This window comes from Galleria mellonella, unplaced genomic scaffold (assembly GCF_026898425.1).
Source record: "Galleria mellonella isolate WM207_F2 unplaced genomic scaffold, CSIRO_AGI_GalMel_v1 utg117, whole genome shotgun sequence".
Classification (NCBI taxonomy): domain Eukaryota; kingdom Metazoa; phylum Arthropoda; class Insecta; order Lepidoptera; family Pyralidae; genus Galleria; species Galleria mellonella.
Genome location: NW_026441980.1, coordinates 28984 through 55707, shown reverse-complemented (window position 1 = coordinate 55707; position 26724 = coordinate 28984). Strand labels below are relative to the sequence as shown.

At 34.7% G+C, this 26724-nt stretch overlaps 2 protein-coding genes across 2 annotated transcripts; one reads left to right on the top strand and one right to left on the bottom strand.

The window, feature by feature from the left end:
- Window positions 1–102: 102 nt before the first annotated feature.
- Window positions 103–6044, top strand: LOC128201191 (PR domain zinc finger protein 13). Its single transcript, XM_052897390.1, has 3 exons — window positions 103–804; window positions 4124–4406; window positions 4629–6044. Exons 1-3 carry the CDS (start codon window positions 700–702, stop codon window positions 5225–5227), a joined length of 987 nt encoding a protein of 328 aa, XP_052753350.1. The 5' UTR covers window positions 103–699; the 3' UTR covers window positions 5228–6044.
- Window positions 6045–13241: 7197 nt separating this feature from the next.
- Window positions 13242–17380, bottom strand: LOC113516603 (40S ribosomal protein S4). Its single transcript, XM_026901029.3, has 5 exons — window positions 17232–17380; window positions 16645–16903; window positions 15779–15876; window positions 14753–14924; window positions 13242–13539 (listed from the first exon to the last, which is right to left on the bottom strand). Exons 1-5 carry the CDS (start codon window positions 17232–17234, stop codon window positions 13280–13282), a joined length of 792 nt encoding a protein of 263 aa, XP_026756830.1. The 5' UTR covers window positions 17235–17380; the 3' UTR covers window positions 13242–13279.
- Window positions 17381–26724: the final 9344 nt, after the last annotated feature.

Sequence of the window (26724 nt, the reverse complement as noted above, 5' to 3'; positions counted from 1 at the left end):
CAGAGTGTATCTATATTGATAAATTCATTGGCGTGATTGAAGATTACTTCTTTGTGTATCTAGCCTCGTAAAAGCACACCTTTTATATGTACTTTCAGACATATATTTGTGAAGCTATGTTCAGATCCTGGACAAAGTTTATAGTACCTATTATGCGTAGTAGACACAACTGAAAAATATTCTTACCTGTACAGGTAGTACTAATATCTATATAAAAAATAATTGCACAGCCAGGGAATCGAATCCGCAGCCATCAGAAAGTGAAAAAGGTAAAAATGAACTAGGTGTAAGAAAATACCCGCATACCTTAAATACCAACTTTTATTGCGTAGGTACGTACATACACGTGAGACGATTATAAGTAGGTAGGTGTTATACTCCGATAAAACCATTTATATAAAAAAACTGCACTCGGCGGCACGTGACACAGCGAGCGGTGGTAACAATAATGTAATCACTGGCCGATTTGCGGAGGGTGTCACGCAGATTTAAGAAGTGACAACAAGTGCTAGCGCGAACCCTCCACCCTCCGGGCGACGAGCTGCTATATAATGCGCACAACCCTCCGGCGGCTGGCACTCATCCCCGCAACCTGTGGCGTGAAGCAAGTGCTACACGTGTCACGTGGTGCTCGCATGGTGCACGCGGTAGTCGAGGCACGAGTTGTGGCTTGCGGCTGCAGCGTTGCAGCGCGAGAGCATGCCGGTGGTGGCGGCGCGCGGCGGCCTCCCGCGCGGGACTCTCTCGCGCGCATTCTCCGCCATACATTTGGTACAATCAGCGCAGACCACTTTTGAAGACGTTGTAAGTTTTAATTATTTTTATACCAACTAACCTAACCTTAAGCATTAGGGGAGAAGGGATTGTTAGTAATGCGGACTACCAGTCCCATTACTAGCAATACACCCTGTCAGGTTGAGCTCCACGCAGTCGCCCTGTAAACCATCGTGCTGAATTCCAGGTGTATTCATCACTATAGGTTAACTGACCTGCCTTTTCCCGCCAACTTATACTGTTTTTTTTTTGATGGGTGAAAATGGTATGGTAACCCCGCCTGCGCTGACGGGATACGCTGGCGAAGCACCAGTGAAGGGTGATAGATGAGAATGAAAACAGACCAGTTAGCCCATAATGATGAATTCATCAGGAATTAACCATGATAGTTTCCAGAGAGAACCGCGAGGAGGTCGACCTGATTAGGTATATTGCTAGCAATAGGATTCTCAGTCTCCATTACTAACAATCCCTTCCCCCCTCCCCAACGTATACCGTTAGCGCAGGTAGGGTTACCGTTCCATTATCATATATTAAAAAAAACCTTAAATTCAAATAATTTATTTTACCAATATGGGTACATACGAGTACATTAGATGAAAATATTTTTTACAAGTTTATTGTTCCACATTCTATCATATCGACATGTACAATATATTATAAAATTAATATAAAATTATTATATTAATTTGTAATAATAAAAATAAGGTCACATTCTAGTTTAGTCTAGTCTAATATTTTATTTATTTATTAAAACTTTAACGCACAGTGAAATTATGTACATTTGGCGAACTTAACACCGGACGGTCTTCTCTAACAGTCAACCATTCGGCAAACCAAGAAGTAAGTAGGCGGTGCAATATTAATATTTATTTATTAAACTCTTAGGTTGCTCCAAAACATAAAATAAACATTTTGATCATTACAATAGTCATGTCAAATATTCTTCCGCTTTTTTTTCTAAAAGACATTTAAATTTTCTATTTCCTTGTATGCCTTTGGGAATTTATTATATATTTTAGAAACCATACCAAAACAACTTTTATCAAACAACGTGACGTGAGGCTGAACGTTGAGTATTTTTTTTTATTGGATGATAATGGAATAGTGACCCCGCCTGCGCTATCGGTACACACTGGCGGGGCACCAGTGAGGGATGATAGGTGACGATGACGCACGTCAGTTAGCCTATCGTGACGAATTCACTAATGAATCAATCACGATGATTTCCAGGGGAAACAGCTTGGAGATCAACTTGATGGGGTATATTTCTAGCAATGGGGATTAATGTACCCATTACTAACAATCCTCCCACTGATCAAACCGATTACCATCCAGTGAACCGTATGGGTTATCATCCTCATTGTACAAAAAAATGATGTACAAGCTTAGCTTTTATTAAGTGATCTGCAAAATAACTGTAATTATGAATCGTGATGATAGTACCGACCGTTAACTGTCCACTGCTGAACATGGCCCGCCTTTTTGAGGAGTTTTGCTAGTAGTAGCCACGCTTGACAGGCGGATTAGCAAGCCCAGTTAGACTCTGTCATGTTTGAAGAGGGCCGCTACTCCCATCTGTCAATCATTAAATTCCCTTAGTCGCCTCTTGCGACACCCACGGGAAAAGAAGGGATGGCCGATTCTATGCCGGGACCACACAGCAAAAATTTGTGTGCCCAAATGCCACAAAACCTTATTCAAATTGTGAAGAACTATTTACAATTATTTATGTGTGTTATTATTATTGAATAAAAATGTATTTGTTTTTATTTGTAAGTCGTAATATGTAAAGCGTATGGGAAGAGGCGGTTGACTCCTGACGGAAACCCTTCCGCATGAGCTGAATTCCTTCCTGATCACGATGTAATTTATTTACTATGATAAAAGAAGTAGAAATAAGAAGATTCTAAAAGTTGATAACAAGATTTCAGATAAATATAATAGATAAATATCAGATATACACCATACGACATGAACAGCAATGGAAAAACTAAAGAGATAATAAAATTAAGGACAAAAATATGTTTTTGTTCATATGGAGCGAGGTGGATATACAGGACAGAGATCGTGAAGTGTAAAGGCGATGACAGATAGATGTACTGTACAGATGCCTGGTATAAACATGACATGTAGTCCAATTTACAAAAATAAAGCGTGGTACTACTGCCTGTACGACCTCACTCCCCTGGCGAGACCGTAACCACGGTCAGTAGATGGGAACTCTAGATCTGACTCTTCTGCCGCTGCGAGTTTTTGTGATTTCTTCTTGGTCGTCCTCTGGAACCGAAACTCCCCTCGTCATGAACGCTGGTTTCAGCCTATCAATAAAGACGGTGGTTGCCTTGCCTTGACTACCTATGGTATAAAATTTAGGCTGTCTACTACTTTGTTTGGTCAAGCATAGGTTATTTCAAGGGTTTCCTTACACGGTCTTGGCGAGGGAGTACACGTACAATATTTTAATTCTGCCGTTGATGGCTATTTCTTTTAAAATCTAATTTTTTTCGTACTTCCTATATATTGTGCTTTACACGCATAACCACTTACGATTTCGTAAGGATGAAGGGTGGTATTTTTGTTCTGTTACTCGGTATTTGCTCGCCTGCCAAGCGTAGCAACTACTAGCAATACCTTATGGGGATGGCCTAAGTTCAGCAGAAGACAGTTAATCGCCAATTCAATGATTGATGTGCCAAACACTAGGAATAATGTTTCATTTAACAATTCCATTTTAAGAATGTGCCGGTCTTACAATAATGTTCAGCGTGGTGGTGCTCATCAGGATGGTGAAAAGCTTGATATATTTGGTCAGAAGTTCAGTAATTTTCGTCACGATGTTTACGTATTATTTTCCTCTGTAATTAGTAGATAGTTTCTTTTGTTGTAACTTCATATTATGAAGTAATATGTACACTGTGGTATGTGTGTTTATGTATGTGTGCGCGCGCGCGCGCGCGCGTTTGTTTGTGTGTGTGTCTGTGTTTGTATGTGTGTATATATATATATATATATATATATATATATATATATATATATATATATATATATATATATATATATATATGATTATCCATTTTTTGTTGTTTAAATTATATTGTGTTTACAGACTTTAGCTGTGTGTTTATGTTTTGATCATGCCGTGTACGCAAAGTTTTGGAGGATTAGCTTGAACAAAACATAATTGTAGTGTATAAATTAATGTAACTATGTTAATTCTCTGTAATGTGTACCTATTGAAATAAAAAAAAATAAATAAAAATAAAATATATTAAAATATTGCACTATATATAAAGCTCTAACGCTGAATAAACACGATACAGTGTAGCATGCATAACTTTATTGACAGATGTACATAGACGTGGACGAGTCGGGTTTGATCTCGATCGAAGGCGAGTGTGCGGGCGGCGCCGCGCCGGCGGCGGCGGCGGCGGCGGCGGCGGCGGCGCGGCTGGCGCCCGACGTGCACGCGCGCACGGCCGAGCTGGCGGCGGCCGACGTGCGCGGCGACGTCGCTCTGCGGCTGCGGCTGCTGGCCGACCTGCAGCCGCACCAGGAGCTGCTGCTCTGGTTCGACGACCGCGTGCTGGCACTCGCCGACATGCCTTTTCTCGCGCTCCGTAACATTAAAGGTAGTTACCGTTAAAAACGTCAATAGTAAATGTGATCATAATAGCCCACTATTTATTAGATATATAGTTATAATATATTGTCTTCTCTTAAACAAAACTTCTAATTCTTAAATTCTAGCAGCATAAGATTTGTAAAGAATAAAGTTGCCTATTATATGTAGATATTATGATTTTTGCTTGTTCATCTTGGGGCTATTTTGCACGAAAATATAATTTTCCTAGGAAAGAAAAACTACGAGTGCCACGAGTGCGGTGCACAGTTCGAGCAGCCGAACCCGCTGAAGGTGCACCTGTTCCTGGCGTGCGGCCCGTACTCGCCGCTCGCCTTCTGGCGGCAGTTCGGCGCGCGCCTCGCCGCCGCCGCCGCCGGCCGCGCGTCCTCCTTCCGCCCGTACGCGCCGGTGACGCCGGCCGCGCCGCTCGCGCCGGCCGCGGCCGCGGGCGCGGCGGAGGCGGCGGAGGCGGCGGCGCGGCTCGAGGCGCTGGCGGCCGAGTGGGGGCGCGCGCGCGGCGGCCACGTGTGCGTGTACTGCGGCAAGCTGTACTCGCGCAAGTACGGGCTCAAGATCCACATCCGCACGCACACCGGCTACAAGCCGCTGCGCTGCCGCTACTGCCTGCGCGCCTTCGGCGACCCGAGCAACCTCAACAAGCACGTGCGCCTGCACGCGGCCGGCGGGGACGGCGCGGCCGGCGCGGACGGCGCGGGCGGCGGCGGCGCGGCGCGGCTGGCGTGCGGCGTGTGCGGCAAGCGGCTGGGCCGGCGCCGCGACCTGCTGCGCCACGTGCGCGCGCGACACAGCCCGTGCGCGGTGCCCTAGCGCTGCCGGCGCCCGGTCGCGCCCGTCCAATCTCTACTTATTGACCACTACATTGTAGCGTCGATTGGCGACTCGTAATACCTAACTAAACTAAGTACGGAACAGCAAAATGTTTACTGTTTATGTTCAGAAATTTAAGGTATAGAGATTTTTCATATTGTAGACCTTTTGTTAGATATCGTTTATTCTAAGTTTCACTCGATTCGAAAAACTTATTTTGAGCGCAACGAACAAGTGAACGAGATCGACTCTGTTGAAACTTTGTCCATTTGTTCTAGCACACACTGTTCACGCTAGCTCTGTTCCTGAGACCACAGATAATATAATACTATACTAGCGTGTTTTATCTTGACACGCCATTTAAAAGTCATTTACGTCATTATTTTGCCTACTTCTGAAACCACGTATACGAAATAGTGAGATATTATACTATAAACATAAATATTTCATGCCCAATGACCGGAACAAGCTAGTCGCTATGAGTAGCAGCTGTTCACAAATATGACGCACCTCGATTTTAAGGAAACCAGCAGCTCGACCCACCTCCTATAGCTGTTATATAGCAGCAGAATCATAAAGAATAGAAGAGTTAAAAGAATTTGTAAACAAATGTATTGAATAAAGATTATTTCTATTGTATATCGGCGATACGACCGACTACACGCCGCGTCAATTAGTCGAGCCATTACGTGGACCATGTGATACATAGGCAGCATTTTGCTAACGTAATATTAAATAAATATATTTATATTATAGTGATAATTTGTTAACTAATTGTAAATTATATTAAATCTACATTTGTACAATAAGCACTTAATCTAATCAAAATAAATACATTAGTTATAAATAAATGACACATTTTTCAATTCAATTAGGTACTCCGCAAATTTTAACTTTTGTGATAATTTATCAAAATATGGCTACAAGGAAACATTTTGAAACAGAACTACAGGCCAATAAAAAAATGCGTGCTCATTGTGTTAGTAGATGCAAACCTACTAAGATCGTGTTCCACAGAACAGACACACTTCAATTGTGGCGAAATCTGTTATTTTGATTTAAAAACTAAACTAGTGAACCTATTTTGATAAAATTTCTATGGAACCAATCTGTAAGTATAATAATAATAATCGATTTATTTTTTCTTCACAATTCATCACAGTGAAATACAATGAGATATTTATATTAATCGAATTATAATTGTGAGAGACTGGTGCCTGAGATAGATAAAAGAATACCAACGCTGTTGAGATGAGAGCTCTGAGAAGTATGTGTGGTATTACATTAAAAGATGAAGTGAGAAACGGTGTGATTAGAGAGAAGTGTGGACTGCACAACGATGTAGTGACAGAAATCCAAAAGGGAATGTTGCATTGGTTTGGCCATTTGGAGAGGATGGATGAAAGAATGAATGAATGAGTATACTTTATTTGCATTATACAATATAAGGAATAAGCAAGACAACAAATATAACGATACAATAACTAAACAAGACAGGAGAGGAGAGAGACATCAGGATTAAAAAGAATATTATGTAATAAAAAGAGCCAGAAGCCATTTAAGCTGAGAACGACAGTGCAATAAATGATCAAATTTGCGCAGACCAAAAATAAATCGTATGCAAAGGTTTTGGTGTCGTTCTAATTTATTTAGCATATCAGCATTAAGATCTGGATAAGCGACGTCTGCATAGTCAAGAATAGGGAGTAGGAGGGATTGAGCTAGAGAAACTTTAATGGCTGTAGGGAGAAAGATCATAAATCTTCGAAGCGGCGCAGAAGCAGCGAACATCGAATGAATCACGAAAAAGATTTATTGAGCAAGAATGAATAGATATGTCGGTAGGGGCTGTTATATTTAAATAAAACTTATTTAATTGCAAACATATTTATTAACATCAAGAGAATGAACAAAGGTGAGAAAGCAACCGGAAGATCCGCTAGTACATACATGTTAACTAATGTCATCTGTCAATTAAGATGCGTTCCTTTATACATATTTAAACTAGGTACGTTCATCTTACACCTCCCCTTCAACTTTAAAACAAAACTTTTACAATCAATTACAAAATAAAAAAACATTTTACAAAATTACATTATAAATTGAGTCTATCTCTAGGTTTTATAATTCTTCCACTGCGAGTGTGACATGCTTTATGAGGGATATTTGATTGGTTACTATTTTCAGATACAATATTTGGCACATTATTACTAACTTTGTCATTTAAAGAATAATCAAAAAAATCTCTCTTAAAACTATGTGTTTTTGTGTTTGACCTCTTAATGTGATGAGAAGTGCGCCTAAAGGGCTTACAATTTTCTCCCCTACTGATCCAATATGATCTAGGTTCTTTAGACTTCTTAATAACTACTCCTTTTTTCCAATAACTATCATGACCTGTCCTATAAGTTACATTTTCTCCTTCCTTAAAATTTGTTTCACCCTTCCTTATAAATCTATCATGAATTTTTTTAGTTATAGATTGTTTCACAGTTAACAATTTATGAATATTTTTCTCTATTTTAGGTTCTAACATGCTTTCTGTAATAGGTACACAAGTTCTCAACTGTCTACTCTGTAATATTTGAGATGGTGATACTTCTAAACTAGATAAAGGTGTACAGTTATAACTTAATAGAAAATCTCTATAATCTACATTATCCTCCCTCGCTTTCTTTAATAGATTTTTAGCAATATTTACTGCCTTTTCTGACATGCCGTTACTTCTAGGATAGTGAGGGCTACTGGTAGTGATACAAATATCTTTAGATTTATAATACTGAATACATTCATAAGATTTAAATGGATTGTTATCTGCTATAATTTCAGTAGGGTAACCAAACCTTGTAAATACTTCCTGAAAAGCATTTATAACAGACTTTGAACTTTTATTTATTATTGGTATAATTTCCAACCAATGTGATAGATAATCCACAACAACAAGGTAGGATTTCCCTCCATACTCCATAATATCAGAACCTACTTTTGAAAATCTTAATTTAGGTATCTTATGCATTAACAATGGTTCATGAGTATTTGCAGATTTAAATTTCTCACAAGTTCTACATTTAGATATAAAGATTTGAATATCCTGAGACAATTTCGGCCAATAAAATAGCTGTCTAGCTTTTTTAATACTTTTACTTATGCCTGGGTGACCAGAATGAACTAAATTTAATACATATAATTGTAAAGATTTAGGAACAATAATTTTGTTAGTATAGAACACTAAACCTGATTCTACATAGATATCCTCTTTAAATTTAAAATATGGTTTACATTCTTTTAACAATTTATTTTCTTCAGGCCATCCTTGATAATAATATTTTATAATTTCAGATAACACTTTATCTTTGCTAGTCTCAGATCTGAACTCAGACTTCCTTTCACTACTCATAGGCAAATGCAATGAAACTGAATGAACCATGTCTAACATTTCATAGTCCTTCTCTGTTGTTTTCATACTACATCTAGATAACATGTCTGCAAAATGAATGTCTTTACCTGGTATATAATTAAGATTTAATCTATAATTTAATAATTTAAGACACAAACGTCTAAGCCTTGGAGATCCTACTTTAGTAATAGGCTTTTTAATAATTGAAATCAATGGTTTGTGATCTGTTTGTACCTGAATATTTTTAGCACCATATATATATTTATGGAATTTTTGTGTACCAAAATAAATAGCTAATAATTCCTTTTCCGTTTGACTATAGTTTAATTCACAATTGTTCATTGTTCTGGATACACAAGCTACTAATCTTAAACAGTTATTGTTATCTTTTTGAAACAAACAACTACCTATTCCATTCTGAGATGCATCACACTGCATTATAATTTCCTTTTTAGAATCAAAAGCACTCAAAGCTGGAGCCTCTGAAACTTTCTTTTTGAGCTCTGAAAAATTTTTATCATGTATTGGTAACCACTGAAATAAAACATCTTTTTTCAATAATTGACATAATGGAGCCATAAGCTCAGCCATTTCTGGTACATATCTTCTAACATAATTGAATGACCCTATAATTCTTCTTAACTCAGCTATATTTCTAGGAGCTTCTAGACTTAATAAAGATTTGACTCTATCCTTGTCCATTTCCATACCCTTTTCACTGAATATTTGTCCTATATATTTAATTTCTTTTAACTTATATTGCAACTTGTCTTTATTAAATTTAGCTTTTATTTGTTTTGCACGTTTAATAACTTCCCTAACAGTTTTATCATGAGCTTCCTCAGTTTCTCCCATAACTAGTAAGTCATCGAACCATGTTATTACATTAGGTATATCGCCAAAGTAATTTTGAATTTGATCTTGAAATACATCAGGTGAATTTGAAAGACCATACGGTAAAACTAAGTATCTATACACTCCAAAAGGTGTCGCAAAACAACATTTCCATGATGCACTTTCTGTTAGTGTCACATGATGAAATCCTTCCGATAAATCAAAAACTGAAAAATACTTTTTACCTTTTACTTTACATGCTATCTCATCTACAGTTAATAATACTTGGGGTTTTCTAATTATTTTTTTATTTAACTCACTGGGATCTAAACACAATCTTATATTTCCATTAGGTTTTTCTACTAAAACTAGCCTATTTATACATGCTTCTGAACTTATCTCTTCAACTTTAGTGATAGCTTTCCTCTTAACTAACCTATTCAATTCACACTTCAAAGGATTATATAATTTATTTGGTATCTTAGGTGCCGCATGACAAATTTGCTCATGTGGTAATGTAGGAATATCCACTGGTTTAGGAAAATTTCCATGACCTTCAAAAATTTCCATATTTTCTTGTATAAACTTAAATTTCTCATCATTACAATTTAAATTTACTGTATTAATTCTTTTAACTAAATTCAATGCAATACAACCTGGTAATCCTAGTAACATTGATTTACAGTCAACTACCATGAAATCTTCATAACATTCAATTGCTTTATATTTACAGTGTAAATTTACCATACCCACTGGTTTAATTGTGGAGCCTTGAAAGGCCTCTAAACTTTGGTTACATTTCCTAAGTTCAATATTACTTCCTAGTGACTTATATATATTTAATGGCATTATACTCACATCTGCCCCGGTATCTAATCTACAGTTTACATACCTGTTCTCAATTAAAATGTTCTCTGTCCAGTGTGTCTTTTTATTACCTTTTACTTTGTTTCTCGTTATACTGCAACAATACAATTTAGAATTAGAGTCACTGTCAGAATTACAATCTACATTTTGTACCTTTTTCTTCACATTACAACTAACTGCAAAGTGATTCTTTAATCCACATTTATGACATCTCTGCCCAAAGGCTGGACACTCCCTCGGACCGTGGTTTCTCTTACAGCGCCTACAATTAAATTTTTCTATATATTTTGTTTTATTTTCTTGATATGCATGCTGCCTTCCTTTATTTTTCTGTTTCCCATTATATACTTCTTTATTTCCTTGATATACTTCCTTTTCCTTCTGTTTTAAACTATTTCTTTTCTTCACTATATCTATTTCTATATTTGGATTCATCTCTTTTGCCTGCTTTTTACTAATTTCACTTGTACGACAAAAGTTGGTTGCCTTCTCAAGTGTTAAATTGTCTATTCTTAGTAGAGATTCCTGTAAGGACTTGTCGTATATGCCTTGCACTATTTTATCTCTTAATATTTGGTCCTCTAATGATTCTTGTCCTTCTACATTTTTATACGAGCAATTAGCAAGCAGCTGTTTTAAATCTGTGAGAAAATTATGAAAACTTTCGCCTTCTTTTTGTTTCCTTTCATTAAATTTATATCTTTCAAATACTTGATTTGCTCTTGGACTTACATAATTATTAATAGCTCTTATAACATTTGCATAGACTTGCGATTCTGTTTCCGTAATCGGCAATGTATGTAGCAGTCTTGCAGATTCGATTCCCATCATATTACGCAAAAGTGATAATTTTACTTTGTCCTGCGAGTCATCTTTTCCAATGCTCACTAAATAATCCTCGAATGCCTGTATCCATACCTTCCACTCTGAGGCTGCATTAGGCGATCTTATGTCGAAATTTGGAGGCAATTTAACCGATCCTTCCATGATGGCGTCTGCTTGGCTGAAAAACTTCTTTACGATATTTAATACTTGATACAATATCGTTTACACTTTGAATACGATAATTGCAACTTCAACCATGACTACTACTTCGAATACCGCTACGACTGCGCCATGTTATATTTAAATAAAACTTATTTAATTGCAAACATATTTATTAACATCAAGAGAATGAACAAAGGTGAGAAAGCAACCGGAAGATCCGCTAGTACATACATGTTAACTAATGTCATCTGTCAATTAAGATGCGTTCCTTTATACATATTTAAACTAGGTACGTTCATCTTACAGGGGCTGCCCTAGACGGACTTATGTCGACCAAATAGGCGATGTGCTGAAGAAAAGCCAAATTAAAAGAAAAGTACTCGTAACCGGCGAGCGTGTATGAGAAGATTGATGAATGTGGAGGAAACGAAAGATTTGTTGAATCGAAGCATTTGACGTTCCATTGTTTCTGCCTGCTCTAATGGAAGACAGGCGTGACAGATATGTATGTATTAATTTTAATTATTAATTGAAGAAAAATATAAACGATTTAGAATTGGCGAATAGCGACTAAAGATACTTTTATTATTATTTCAGCCGTTAACTGTCCACTGCTGAACATAAGCCTTCATCATAAGGGGAGTTCTGCCAGTAGTTGCCACGCTTGGCAGGCGGATTGGCAACCGCAGTTAAGCTTTTAGAGATGTTTTTGAGGAATGCTGCTCCCATATCTCGCCCTCCTTAGTCGACTTTTACGACACCCACGAGAAAGGAAGGGGTTACCTACGCCGAGACCACAAGACCAGATATAGGGACAGCAAAATATGACAGAAATCATTTTCAGCCGACTACGGCAAAGCAAAAGGGAGGATTATGGTTACGTTATCCTAAGTCTATGGTTTTGGCCGGTACTCCGTACTCATAACTTCTAAACAACTTGTCATTATAAGCTGTCCGTTGAGTGTATGTGACGTCACATTAACATATTGCTAACTGTTGCCCGCGGCTTCTCTTGCATGTATCAAAAATTCAGGTCAAATATGAGCCAAAAGTATTTTTTTTTTTTTAATTTTAAACGGAACTGTAAATACTTTTCACAAAATTATTATTAAAATTTTAATAAAAAAATGTTCAAAAACAAACCAAAAAAGTAGGAGTCTGTTAAATAAACAACATACACGTAATAATTTTAATGTCAAGTTTAATGTTTAATACCTACATACTAATAGTAATGTTCGGGGGGAAAGGGATTGTTAGTGATAGAGACAGAATCCCATTGCTAGCAATATGGGTATATTGGGTTGGGTAACCAAGTCGACCTCTCGCGATTCCCCCTGGAAACTATCATGGTTAATTCCTGATGAATTCATCATGATAGGCTAACTGGCCTGTTTTTATTCTCATCTATCACCCTTCACTGGTGCTCCGCCGGCGTATCCCGTTAGCGCAGGCGAAGTTACCATACCATTTTCACCCATCAAAAACCGGAGTCGTACGCCAGTGTTTCTCAACCCTAGATCGCAGGCAGTATTGTGATGTATCGCAGGAATTATCCAAATAGCATTATAAGCAATTATATATAATAAATATCTTCCCATCAAGTACCAGCTTACTGGGGGGAAAAGGAATTATTAGTAACGGCGTTTAACTTACCCATTGCCAGCAATACTCTATCAGGTCGACCTCCACGCGGTTTCTCCTGAAAATCATCGTGGTTAATTCTAGTGGAATTCATCTCGATGGGCTAACTGACCTGCTTTCATCGTCACATATCACCATCACCTATTAGCGCGGGCGGGGTTACCATTCTATTACTCATTAAAAAAATCTCAACTGACTGGCAAACCTTGAACCGAGCATTCAAGAATATACCTTACAATTTTATAATTAGAACAGGAGGACGGGTAACGGGATGAATGAAGAACAGCGTGTGTTTTAGATGTTTATTAGTATAGGGGGCGGCGCGGCTACTGGCCGGCCACCTTGGCGGCGATGCGCTTGTCGCGCTCCTCGGCGATGGTGAGGCGCACGCCCTTGCCGCGCGGCAGCGAGATGTACGCCTTGGTGCCCTTGCCGATGATGAACACGTTGTTGAGGCGCGTGGCGAACGTGTGGCCCGTGGAGTCGCGCACGTGCACGATGTCGAACGAGCCAGGGTGCCGCTCGCGGGACACGATCGACCCCACGCGACCCAAGTTCCTGCCGCCCGTGATCATGCACAGGTTGCCTGCCGAGCCACCGCGTCAACACATTACTCAGTCGGCAGAGGACGGCATCGTGACGGGCAGCGTCACAGGTGCCGTTCATTACATTGTTTTCTGTCAGTTACCATTAGCCCACTTTCTACTGAGAAATAAGCATGCAATACTGTCTACATATTTGATAGATATATTTAAATATCGTGGTGGTACGAGTCAAGTCTCCTAACTGGGGAAGGAAATTGTTAGTAATACGGACGAATGAGTCCTTCCGCTAGCAATATACCCTGTCAGATCAACCTCAACGTGGTCCCCCTGGAAACCATGATACTGAATTCCAGATGTACGATCACAATGTGCTAACTGACCTGCCTTTTCATCCTCACCTATAACCCCTTACTAGTGCCCCGCCATCGTATATCGTTAGCGCAAGCGTAGTTATCACGCCATTTTCATCCATTAAAATAAATAAATATCTTTAAGACAAATTATTTTGAAAAATGTGACCTCAATCATTGAGGGGTTTTTAGTTTTCTTTTAATTCCCCAATGTATGATCAGCATTTGAAAACATTTTTAAATGTTAAATTAAGGTTAACTACTGTTAAAAAAAAAATAAACCCTGTATTTTGTGTCCTAACTACGTCTAAATGGGGGGAAACGGATTGTTAGTAAAGGAGACTGAGAATCCCATTGCTAGCAATATACTCAATCAGGTCGACCTCCTCGCGGTTCCCCTGGAAACTATCATGATTAATTCCTGATGAATTCATCATGATGGTCTAACTGGCCTGTTTTCATTCTCATCTATCACCCTTCACTGGTGCTCCGCCAGCGTATCTCATTAGCGCAGGCGGGGTTACCATACCATTTTCACCCATCAAAAAAAAATACATCAAAATAAATATCATTCTGCAATACTGTGAACTTGACAAATAAATATATCATCACAAAAACTTGCAAACATGAATTCAAAGTAATATTATAAAAATAATATATATAAAAATATATATAAAAAATATCACCAAATATTTATAGTGACAGTTTTGATAATTTCATACAGGATGGCAAGTTTTATACACAAACTCTGTTCATATGGTATAGTTATTAATTAGTCAATTTAATACCTTAGAGCAAAGCAGTAAATTAAACATTTTAACCTATTCCCTCCATGAGGTATGACTTTCAACATAATCTAGTCAATATCCAAGAAGTCTTATTTAATTCATAAGTTTTTACTTACCAGATTCAAATTTTATGAAGTCCATGATCTTAGAGGTAGCAATGTCTAGTTGTATGGAATCATTGACTTTGATGAGAGGGTCAGGGTAACGGATGGTGCGGCCGTCGTGTGTCACTAAGAAGGGAACATTCTTGGGTCCGGTCGCCACTCGCTTCACTTTGCACAACTTGTACTGTCAAATAACAATATTTCTTATAAATTAAATTCTATTTACAACTGATATACTGTGGGCGTACATTATACAGTGATAGTCCTCCACATATATTCTTGTGTCATAATAGAACATGTTGAATCAGATGTTTCAAATGCACAGATACATCTAAGTATGCTATGCAGCACGTACAAGGAGGTACGCTTTGTGCTCTTGTGGATAATGTGTTTATAATGGGAAAGCTTTAAAAGTAGTTTAATCATACTCTACAGCAGAGAAAAGTAGACACACACCATGTGAAATATTAACACTTTGCACTCCAGCCTAGTAACTCATACGAGGACATAAATAACTTGTTAACTTATCAATAACTTATTATAAACATAATAATCATATTAGAAACACTATAAAATAAACATAGACCAACAATTTTGCTTGTAATCTAAGTGTGTGAAGGGTGCTGAGTCAGCAAGACAAGCATGTCACAATAGCTGCGACAGTGGCTTTAATATTAGTGTTTTAATATAGCAAATATGGCTACAACAGAGTGCAAAACATTAAAAAAAATCATATATTTTAATATCAAACAAATTTAAACTTTCTGATAAATGCACCTTAGATATATCATAAATATAGTTTAATGAAATCTAATAAATATTTTGCATTAGCATATTTTTTATAAAAAATAAACAATTATGAAAAATAAAGTGCATACTTAGAAAAAAATCTATATCACACACTAAATTATAATCTACTTAAATCTCACTTTAATATTATTACAGATAGACACTACTTCACAAATTTCTGTTAAGGTCAGCAGTTCTAGGAAATAATGTATAAAAACTGTATTAATAATTAAATAAGCAATTAAATACCTTTGCTTCTTCAGGAGTGATTCGGTGAATTGTGAACCGCCCTTTCACATCATAGATTAGTCGAAACAGTTCATTTGTTTTTTCAATAGAAACTACATCTGAAATATGAATATTAAGATTTTTAATTCAAAAATTCTTCATCTCCTCGCCCCTCCCTTCACTACTTCCTACACCTCTGTGTTAGGCTGACTGGAAGAGATCTCTTTTACAGATAAGTTCACCTTTGCTTATATTGTTTTTAATTATTTTTATTACTGTATATTTTAGGGCAACAAAGAATATACACAAATGTCCAACTAGGTATTTACTTCTCAGATGGTTTAGCTTTATCTGTTTACATATATTATATACATATAAAAGGTATTTATAAAAAAAATATACAGAAAATAAGAGTGTGGGAGGTGAGCGATCGAGATAGAGAGGATAACAGCAAAAATTTATGTAAAAAGGAACATCACTGTCATTGTTGTGTGGTCAGTCGGAAACAGGCGAAATAACTATATACAATTTAATTAGCCTACTTGATGAAAAAGGAAGTGATGATGTTTACAATGACTATGAGAAGAATATGAACAATATTTATTTACAGATGCCACAATAACAGAGAAACATACAGATCATCTGATAGTAAAGAGATACTGGCTGCCTGGACGCCTGCAATACCAGGACTGTCATAGTTGTATGTCCATCTTACAGAATCTCACATTACACTGACTTGTTTAGACATAGTAACCAATTGTAAGAAAATTAAACATTAGTTTTGATGATTTGTAACAATATTGATCACTTTAGTTCTCACACTTTTGACTTTTATCTTGTTATTAAACAAAAAGGAAGGGACGTATAAAGACCACACTAAAACTTACCCATGAATCCAGCTGGATATGTGGGATCAGTTCTCACTTTGCCATCAACTTTGATGAGACGCTGTTTAACAATCTTGAGTACCTCGTTACCGGTGAGCGCATACTTCAGTCTGTTTCTTAGAAATATGACGAGTGGCAGGCACTCTCGCAGTTTGTGTGGACCGGTTGACGGTCGCGGCGCGTACACACCGCCCAACTTATCCAACATCCATGCTTTGGGAGCGTTCAAACGCTTCAAGTGTTTCTTAGGACCGCGAGCCTACAAGTAACAATGATTACATTATAACCTCAAAAACTACTGTGTGGTAAAAATTTATAAGAAAGATAAAGTGGGATTTAAAATTAATAATATAGTACAAAACATAAAAGAAACACCATACATATCATATAAAAAAAACTTTATACTAGAAACGGTCTGAGAAAACAAATTTTGTATTTTTGTTGTATAAAGACTCTAATGGCTATAAATATTATCAGATATAGATTTCTCACAATTCTGTTTCAAAATAAAGGATAAGTTAAATGATCTATATTGTATTTTTATTGTGATTTCACTGGATTTAATAAAAATTTACACCATAACTCACCATGTCGACACTAACTTAAACAGGAAAGAAAATTGAAGGGAGAACTGTCAATGTCACTGTGTCCATAGTAGCGATACCTACTTTACTTATTCGATGACTAAATAATAGACTAAGCAATCATTCGAATTATTCGATTGATTTTCCAATTATTTAACTACTAATTTTATTTATCCAACTACTAATGTCAGCCGTCTACTAATGTCTAGAGACATTCCGACACTAGTAAATGCGAGTAAGTACACAATATTATTGATTCAATACCAAGTACTAATAACATCAAATTAATCCTACGATACTTACTTGGTATCGGAATAAAAGTATTTGATATCGATTCGAATCGATCAGACTGACATCCGAATTTATAAAGGCATCAGACCAGCCATTTTTGATAAATGAATGTCAAGAAATCTCATCAAGGCGATGAAATTTCTTGACTTTCTTTATTAATCAAATCCAATAGTTTTCCTTATAAGCAACCCATTTTCAGAATGGGATGATATAAAATATGTATTTCTTTGTTTGTATGCACAACAATATTTAATTGTAGTTGCAACATCGGTTCCAAGCGAGTGCTCGCTTGGATTTTTCTAAGCTGAAGCAACAATATCGCAAGCAAGGAACAAAAAGTCGCCAAAATACCTAGAGCAGTTACTGTTTTTGGGCAGTCTTGATGCTAAAGAGTTTTTGTTTAATGTTATTAATAATAAAATATATTTTTTGTTAATTAAATATAAATTAGTTACTTTACTGTTTTTGCTCTCATAAATTTTAATTATTGTCCTTTAACATTTATTACTTTAGTTTCATTAAAAAAATTCTAAAAGTATACTTTACGTGTATTTGTATTTTTTTTTATACAACTTAGAATGGCAAACAAGCTGACGGCCCACCTGATGGAAAGTGGTAACCGTCGCCTATAGACATGAGCAGTACCATGGACATAACAGAGTATACTGTTTCGCCCATGATACCCCCCATGTGTTGCCATTCCTGAGGACTCAGGTGTTATTCCTCTGTACCCAGTAAATTCACGCCATATCCCACCCTTCAAACCGAAACACAGCCATGCAAACACAACTGCTTCACGGTTGAAACACGAATGGGACAGAGGTACCCACGCAATCGACTTTCGTACAAAGTCTCCCTCTAGTAAAGTAGTAGTATCAAAAAATTATTTTAGTACTACTGATATAAGTAGGTATCGATAATTTGATAATATCGGAACCTCCCTACTAATGTCATCCGACTAGTAATATCATTCATGTGCCAATTTCATTCAATAGTAATCGTTGATGTACGAGTCGCTACAAACATAATTAAGTCGACCCGATCATTGGAATCTCTTTTTTATAAAGCAAGAGTGTTACCAATTAAAATTTAATAAAAATTATCAATTTTCGATAAAAGTAAGTACAGTTTTTATAAAAAATTGCGAAAGTATAATAACACGTATTATAAAATTGATATTTCAGTATTTGGTAGCGTTTTTTTTTTATCGTCGTTTTTACTAAAATGGTAATTTAGTAGCAATGGATACAGACTGTGGAATGAACTTAGTAGTAAACAGATTCAGAGAAAGGACTTTGTTGTATTTAATTACTAATATGTAAAATTGTTCGAATACAGAAATTAGTATATTACTAATTTAATAGTTGAATTAATAATTTTTAGAAATTTCAATATCGTTCGAGTTCGCGCATCCCTAAACCACAGAGCAAGTAATCATTACGTTATAAGAGTTGGCACTGACCTTATATTACAGAGATAGAGACAGATATTACAGAGAGAGAAAAATGAAAATTATTTTATCTTATTGAAGTAACAACATAATGAAAATTGCAAAAAAATATTAATCTCCATAATGTTATACCACCACCTACATATATGACTACATCTAATATATCGATATCAATAATTGCCATAAGAAACCTATTTCATAACGAATGAATGAATGAATGAATGAGTATATTTTATTTGCATTATACAATATAGGAAATAAGCAAGACAATTTACAAATACAACGATACAATTGTATAAGTACAGTACGGCGGTCTTATTGTTTAGAGCAATCATTTCATGACAACCTTAAGGTAATGGTCTAATTGTTCTACACGTAGGTATGATAGCACTGTATAATTAAAAAAAGTATCTTTTGCAAATTAAAAATATATAAAAAATATTAATATTATATTTTAAATATTATATTTTAAAATTTTACGACAAACTTGGATAGTATAACGAGTACCTACATATATTAATTAGTTTATTTTACTCTGTAATAATTTTTTTTGACAGTTGAATAATGCAAATACTTTTTAACGCGTTAAACAATAATTAGAAGTATTGTGCTAAGTTATTCAGACTATGAAAAAACAAATGTATTAATTTCTAAAGAATATATACCTACTATATTATATGCCTATAAAACAGATATTCCTATTTGTAGTTATAATAAATATTATAATTACATATAGCTATAATGTAACAAATTATTTTTATCTTAAAAGATAACATTTTAACGGGATACCGTATGCTATAAATTATATTTGTGTTTAATTATTCATACATAACTTTAAGTACTATTTATCTTCGTAACTTTTTACTACTTATAATTCCATTTTAGTTTTTATAACTAAATAGTAAAAACTATGGTCGAACAATACTAATGGATTTTAGTTAATTTTAAAAGTTCATTAAAATATTGTAATATATCATAGAAAGTTACTATATAAACGAATAAATTAAATAATTAGACAATACATGCAAACTTTAATTATATTTAACTATATTCATCATCTGTTTCATAATTTCAGCCATTATCCGTCCATTGCTGAACACAGGTCATCCCCATAGACAACTATAAGGAACGGTCCTTAGCCACCTGCATTCACTGACTCTCTGCAATACATCCTACACTGCGTTTACCCGTACAGGGTCGCTACTCAAGAACTTTTCATCCCTATCGGTTGTCAGTTCTTCGAGCTATGTGACTAGCCCATTGCCACTTCATTTTGCTTATCCTTCGGACTATGTCAATTACTTTGGTTTTTTTGCTGATATGCTTATTTCGAATTCTATAACCCAAAAGACTTTAAGAAATGCTCTCTACTTAGCCCACTGAGTAATTTGAAGTTTTTGCATACAGGCAATCGTATAGGAACATGTTTCGGTTCCATAAGTTATCACTGGCAACAGGCACTGATTAAAGACATTCATCTTCAAACTTTGAGGTATTTTGGATAAAAAGATGTGATGTAGTTTTTCGAAAGTTCTCCAGCCGAGTTGGATTCGTCGGGTCGAAGTTGGACTTACCTATTCGAACAACTTATTCTACATATTCGTCGACAATTTCAAGCGTAGTGTTCTCAATCGTAACCTGTATAAGTGTGACATAGACATTAGACATGATTTTTAGTCTTGTCCATGTTCATCTTAAGACCTACTAACTGTCATTGTTATATTCAAGATGGCCATGTTAGAATACAATTTGGTAACATAGTTACATATAAAAACGTCATTCCATCAACGTTTTTCTAATTGTCACAAGCCTGTCGGTTTGAGTGAATCGTCAATTTCAATTTTTTTTAAACATTCATCCATGGTAGAGCAATAGTGTTCTGTGTCCATGGTCATACATTTTGTAGTCTAATATAATGGTATTTTATTAAATTTAAGCCACAGACATAATAATATATATGTCTGAAGTTAAACGTACTGTTCCTGGATATAAAATAAATTAGGAGGAAAAGAAGTTGCACACGTTTCTTGTAATTACACTTTATATATTTATCTCTTTAAATGCAGTATTATAGAACAAATTTCAGTTTATATTAGTGATCTCGCTTTTGCAATGCAGATTATAGCATAAAATTGTTTTAGTCGATGTATATAATGATTTGCTGCGTCTTTTGCAACTTATAATTTTAAACGCTAAGAAAAAAAAGGTTAAATATGTATTTTTTTTTCTAAAAACCAAAACTTCAATTATACTATATAATTAAATAACATATCATTTGATTTTACAGATTCTGTTGTTTTTCTTGAAATCACTCTTACTAATAAAATTCAGTGGGGTCTGTACATTAAAAACCTTGCAATTAAATTATATTTTGCGGCGTATGCGAACTTAATTTAGTTGCAATATTTTGAAATACTTTAAAGCGCGTGTCTATAGATAATGATTACAATCATCATCATTATATCAGCCGTCGACCGTCCACTGCTGAACATAGGCCTCCCCCATAAAAGGTGTTTTGCCAGTAGTTACCACGCTTGGCAGGCGGGTGGCGATAATAGGTAAGCTTTACTGAAGTTTTAAAAAGAATGCTACTGCCTATCCCTCGGCCATTAAAGGGGGAGGCCCATTTTATGCCTAGATCACATGGCGGTGATTCTAATAAAACTAACTTAAAATATCAATTTGATATCATAATAAAATAAAGTAAAGGACAATTTGAACAAAATTTATTATAGATTTCTATAAAAAACATTATAAATTTAGTTGTAGTGTGCCCATGAAATAGTAATTTTGTAAAACTATCCAATTAATTATTTAATGCAATAAATATTAGATTAAGAAATAAGTTTAGAGAAAAGGCGTTTCAAAAGCAACTCCACCACATTATCAATCCAAAATTTGGGGTTATGTTATTTTTTGTTCTTAGTTATATCCACAGAGCAAGTAATCACTACGGTTATCTACTTTACAAATTTGTACGTAGTTCAAGTAAAAAAAAAACGACTACGGAAACGACTTCTAAAACCTGCGATTCTGTCACAGTTTTTATGGGGTTTTTCTAGACTATCTTGTAGATAACATCTGTGGTAAACAAAGACAGTGATTACTTGCTTGGCACTTATAACGACGAAACCCGCTTGCTTAGCTTTGAGCGAATATACTAAAGAAGTTGTTCATTTGAAATATATTCTGAATTTCTGACTGATTTGATTCAGTGTAAATAAAAAAAATTACAACTCGAACAACATTTGCAATAAACCCTATCGTTTGCGTTAAATTCAAGCATATTAATAGAAATCATTTATTCAAATAAACTTACATTGAAGCACTTTTGAAAAGTCATTAAATTTTTTTTAATCTACCGCTCGTTCGGAAAGCTGTCTCATCACAAGAAGAACGAGCAAGAAACTTGCGTGTTGCTCTTTTAAATAATTTTATTATTACTTTACATTTTTAAGTTTAAGTGTGTGAATACAAACCACCAATTAGCACTAATTCAATTAAATACTCAAATATTCGCCAATATTTTATTAGGGATATGGTGTAAGAAATTATGATGTAATTTTTATACCTAGAAACATGTGATATGATAACAAACATCTTTACAAAAGATTTGTCTCGTCCTGAATATGAATATTGTCGTCAAGACTCGGGACTGTAGAAAAACACAGTTATAGACCAACTGCTCAATAAATTAGAACAAAAAAATACATTTTAACTTGTCATAAATATATTCTCTGTAATATTGCAATAAAATATTTAAAAATAAAGTAATATTAATAATTAGTCTTCCGCAAGACTATCTATTAGATAGAACCTGACTGTTCAAAAGCCGTTTTTATACGTATATCTCTTTCTAATACATTCGTAACTTCGTAATACAACGAGTTATACACTATATGGATTTTTGCGTTCCATTTATTCTATTCCGTTATAAAAATCCATAGATAGTAATCTCTATCTAACTATTCTCTGTGCTAACTGTAAATCTTTGACATAATCTATCTAATCTGTAACTATAAAAGAGGCTAATAGTGAAGGTCAATTGTAGGACAAAAATGTCAAACAAAGTAAATAAATAAAACTTCAAATTGATTATAATAACACTTTTTAACAAATTACAATCCACATAAAAATTAACAAATCATTATCAATTGTCATGCATCCATACATGATTATTTAATTTGGATTTTTGAAATTGCTGCGACCCGAATAGGTAGGTACCTAACTTTTATTTACAAATAATACTTGGTAATTTTTTATTTGAATGAATTTGGAATGCAAGCACACTAGGAAAAGGTGTTAAATGATTATTTTTATTTATCTTACTTTTGATAAGTGTCTTGCACAAATATTTAGGTATATTTACATTCCCATTCGTGTTTCAACCGTGAAACATTTGTGTTTGCATGGCTGTGTTTCGGTTTGAAGGGTGGGATATGAATTTACTGGGTACAGAGGAATAACACCTGAGTTCTCAGGAATGGCAACGCATGGGGGGTATCATGGGCAAAACAGTATACTTTGTTATGTCCATGATACTGCTTATGTCTATAGGCGACGGTTACTACTTTCTATCAGGTGGACCGTCAGCTTGTTTGCCATTCTAAGTTGTATAAAAAAATATTTACATTTTATAAGAACTGTAAAAGTTTTGTTTTTCTAAAGTATAACTATTTTAATGATAAATGTTTTTATATTAGCTAGTTAGTATCTAGCCTTTGTAGGTGTTAATATTTAGGACCTTAATGACTCATCTATGACCATAATGAAACATCGTGAATGTTGTCATTGTGAAGGGCATAGGTTATTTTTTGTTCTGATCTATCCATATAGGTAATTTGTGCCAACCTGTCCCTTACACCCATAAGGGACAGGTTGGCACAAATTGAAACAGTGAATTTAGACTATTAATCTGAACTAATACCAGTGAAAATTCTTTCTGAAAAATTTCAAATATTTTTCTTATTTTTTTTCATTTAATACTTTAATTGGTGGCCGCCATTTTACATATTTCTGCTTAAGTGGTGAATTTTCGCTGCTGCCAGGAAAAAAACAGTGCATCTGGCAAGCTTCTGCAGTGGGTCAATATTTAAGTACATGTACTTATTTCATGTAGTTTTTCGTTAGGCTTAAATTTAATTGCTCATACTAACATGAGCCACTTGACCCATAACTTTTTCTACACTAAGCTTGTAACATGAGCTATTTTATATGATTGACCCGAGGCCTCCTGTTAGGGCAGATTATTATAAACCTTCTATTGAAAAAAAAAATGTATAGAGTGATGTATGTTTTTCAGTCTATGTTGTTGAATATTTTATACTTTTGTAAATAAAATTAAAATTTAGATGAATAATTGTTTATTTATTACCTCAGATTTTACACCAAAAATTGGGAATTTTTCATTATCTCCACATTTAATGTGGAATGTTATTTTTTTACATATTAAACATAATGTCTGTATATATATTTTATCATATCATATTTTATCATAATTCCAAAAACATGTGATAAGTGCATAAGTTTTATATGAAAAAATCAGTTTTTCTAAAAAGCGTATTATAGAATGAACTTCTATTTCCTTAAAATATACTCTAGTGCACCTAACTATAGGTCAAAGAATGAAAAAATTTCAATGACTTTTTATGTCATGATAATCCCCCCTTCTAATGCACTCATTGAATAGGGTTTCTTAGGAGGATCAACTTTGATAATATAAAATTTTTTCTGCACTGCTTCGTTTCGGAGACATATTGTTTTTGCAATGCCACTTCAGCTTCAGCTTCAGAGGTATAGTTGCAATAATTATCTTATTGAAACATTATGTTCCATCTGATATTAACCATAAAGACTTAGATTTATTAAACATAAAGATTATTAGAATGAATAAATGAATGAGTATACTTTATTTGCATTATACAATACTAGCTGCCTGCCCATTTGGCTGTGGACCCATTTGTCCACATGTTTACAACATTTTAAAAAATGGTTATTGTGACATAACGATAATAGCTGGACATATAGTATCGCGAAGTTTTTTGTAGTTATTGATGTTTTCTTCAATATTGTAGAACATACTTTTGTTATATCACCAATAGTTACCACAGCGCACATGACAAAAACTATTTTACAGCATTTTTTACACCTTGAGTTACGTTACTAAGGTTTTAGTAAGGATCCGTAATCTTTTCTAGCAATAAATATAACCTATGTTACTCAGGGTGAATGTAGCTTTCTAATGGTGAAAGAATTTTTAATATCGGCTAAGTAGTTTTTGAGTTTATTCATTACAAACATACATACATACAAAAATACAAATCTTTCCTCATTATAATATTAGTGTAGATAGGAAATAAGCAAGATAATTTACAAACACAACAATACAATTGTATAATTATTAGAATCAAAATTTGGAAAATACTAAAAAAAACAAACTAATATTTATATTAATAATTACTTATGATTGGATTTTTAATGCAATGTATCATCTTTAAAGATATGATACATTGAATAAAGGGAGTGTGGACTGTAAGTAATGTAAATAAATTATCTATCTATCTATCTGTAACATTATGCTTGTCATATTTGTGGGAAGGTTATATGCTGACTGAATATACATAAAATAAATGTGGTGGGCATAATAAGCCTTATTTTGTAAAGAGTGATAATGGAATGAAAACCCCTGAGTGTGGTATTTGTTTACTCTAATGGGGTACTAGTGAGGGACGACAGGTGAGGGGTAAAGTCTATCACAAACAAACTTGAAAAATTGAACAGTCAAACATTGAGTCACGCATGGTTTTGCAACATCAATTTGTTTTTGTTGCATGGATTACAAATATAATTTGTTCGTATTATTTCAGTAAACATTGTATATGTACTTATGAACCCTGCCATGTTGCATTGTGTCTATGGCATAATGCAACATCACTTGCATACAAACCAGTGTGTGTCAGGTTACATTTCTTTGTGTTCTGTGATGCAAATATAATCACTTTGTTACCATCTACAAACATACCAGTTATATTTCTAAATCGAATTAAATTCTTGTGGACTGTAACCGACTGTTATTAAGTATGTTCATAATTCTAGTTTGTTTATGGAGAACAATAATGTTCATGTAAGTATACGAGTAGATATTGCTTTGGTATGTAGCTACATAGTGATAGATAGTGACGCTATAGAACCTCACTACAGTTATCACTACTCATTGCAGTAACATGAACATGTTTAGCTGCTGGTATAAATCTACTTTCTGTCATTCAGAGGTATTAAAAAAGTTACATTGATATTGTAGATATTATTTTCATTTTTATTAAACTAAAAATATTAATATAAATATAGTCCTATAACGTAACTACTTATTATGAAGATTTGTCTCTTACTTCTAACTTGTCATAATTAATGTTTTATTTAAAAATGAATGTAAATATACAGTCATGTGAAATATTGATTTGATTATATCTTTTGCATATTGAACTGTGCCAACGTCACAATCATCTGTCAATTCCCAAAAACAATTGACCATTTTTCAGTATTTCTAATTAATTAAAAAGCACTCTACTAGCAAATGAAATTGTAAAAACAGCAAAAATGTATTTGAAAAATTCCGAAGAAAAATATGAAGTAGGCGCAGTTTTTAATGGTAGATTTATATGCAATGTATTCCATGCTTGACATTTTAGTTCACTAGTAGAGAACTTTTTAGAAATAATCGGACAGACACATTGAATAACGTTAAATTGTTTTTGA

Excerpts from the sequence above, each read along its gene's own strand:
- LOC128201191 (XM_052897390.1), top strand. The coding sequence starts at position 700 with ATGCCGGTGGTGGCGGCGCGCGGCGGCCTCCCGCGCGGGACTCTCTCG. Across the intron at positions 805-4,123 it reads AGACCACTTTTGAAGACGTT|ATGTACATAGACGTGGACGA; the intron begins GTAAGTTTTAAT and ends CTTTATTGACAG. Across the intron at positions 4,407-4,628 it reads CGCGCTCCGTAACATTAAAG|GAAAGAAAAACTACGAGTGC; the intron begins GTAGTTACCGTT and ends TAATTTTCCTAG.
- LOC113516603 (XM_026901029.3), bottom strand. Across the intron at positions 14,925-15,778 it reads TCACTCCTGAAGAAGCAAAG|TACAAGTTGTGCAAAGTGAA; the intron begins GTATTTAATTGC and ends GTTATTTGACAG. Across the intron at positions 13,540-14,752 it reads CTTCATAAAATTTGAATCTG|GCAACCTGTGCATGATCACG; the intron begins GTAAGTAAAAAC and ends GTGGCTCGGCAG.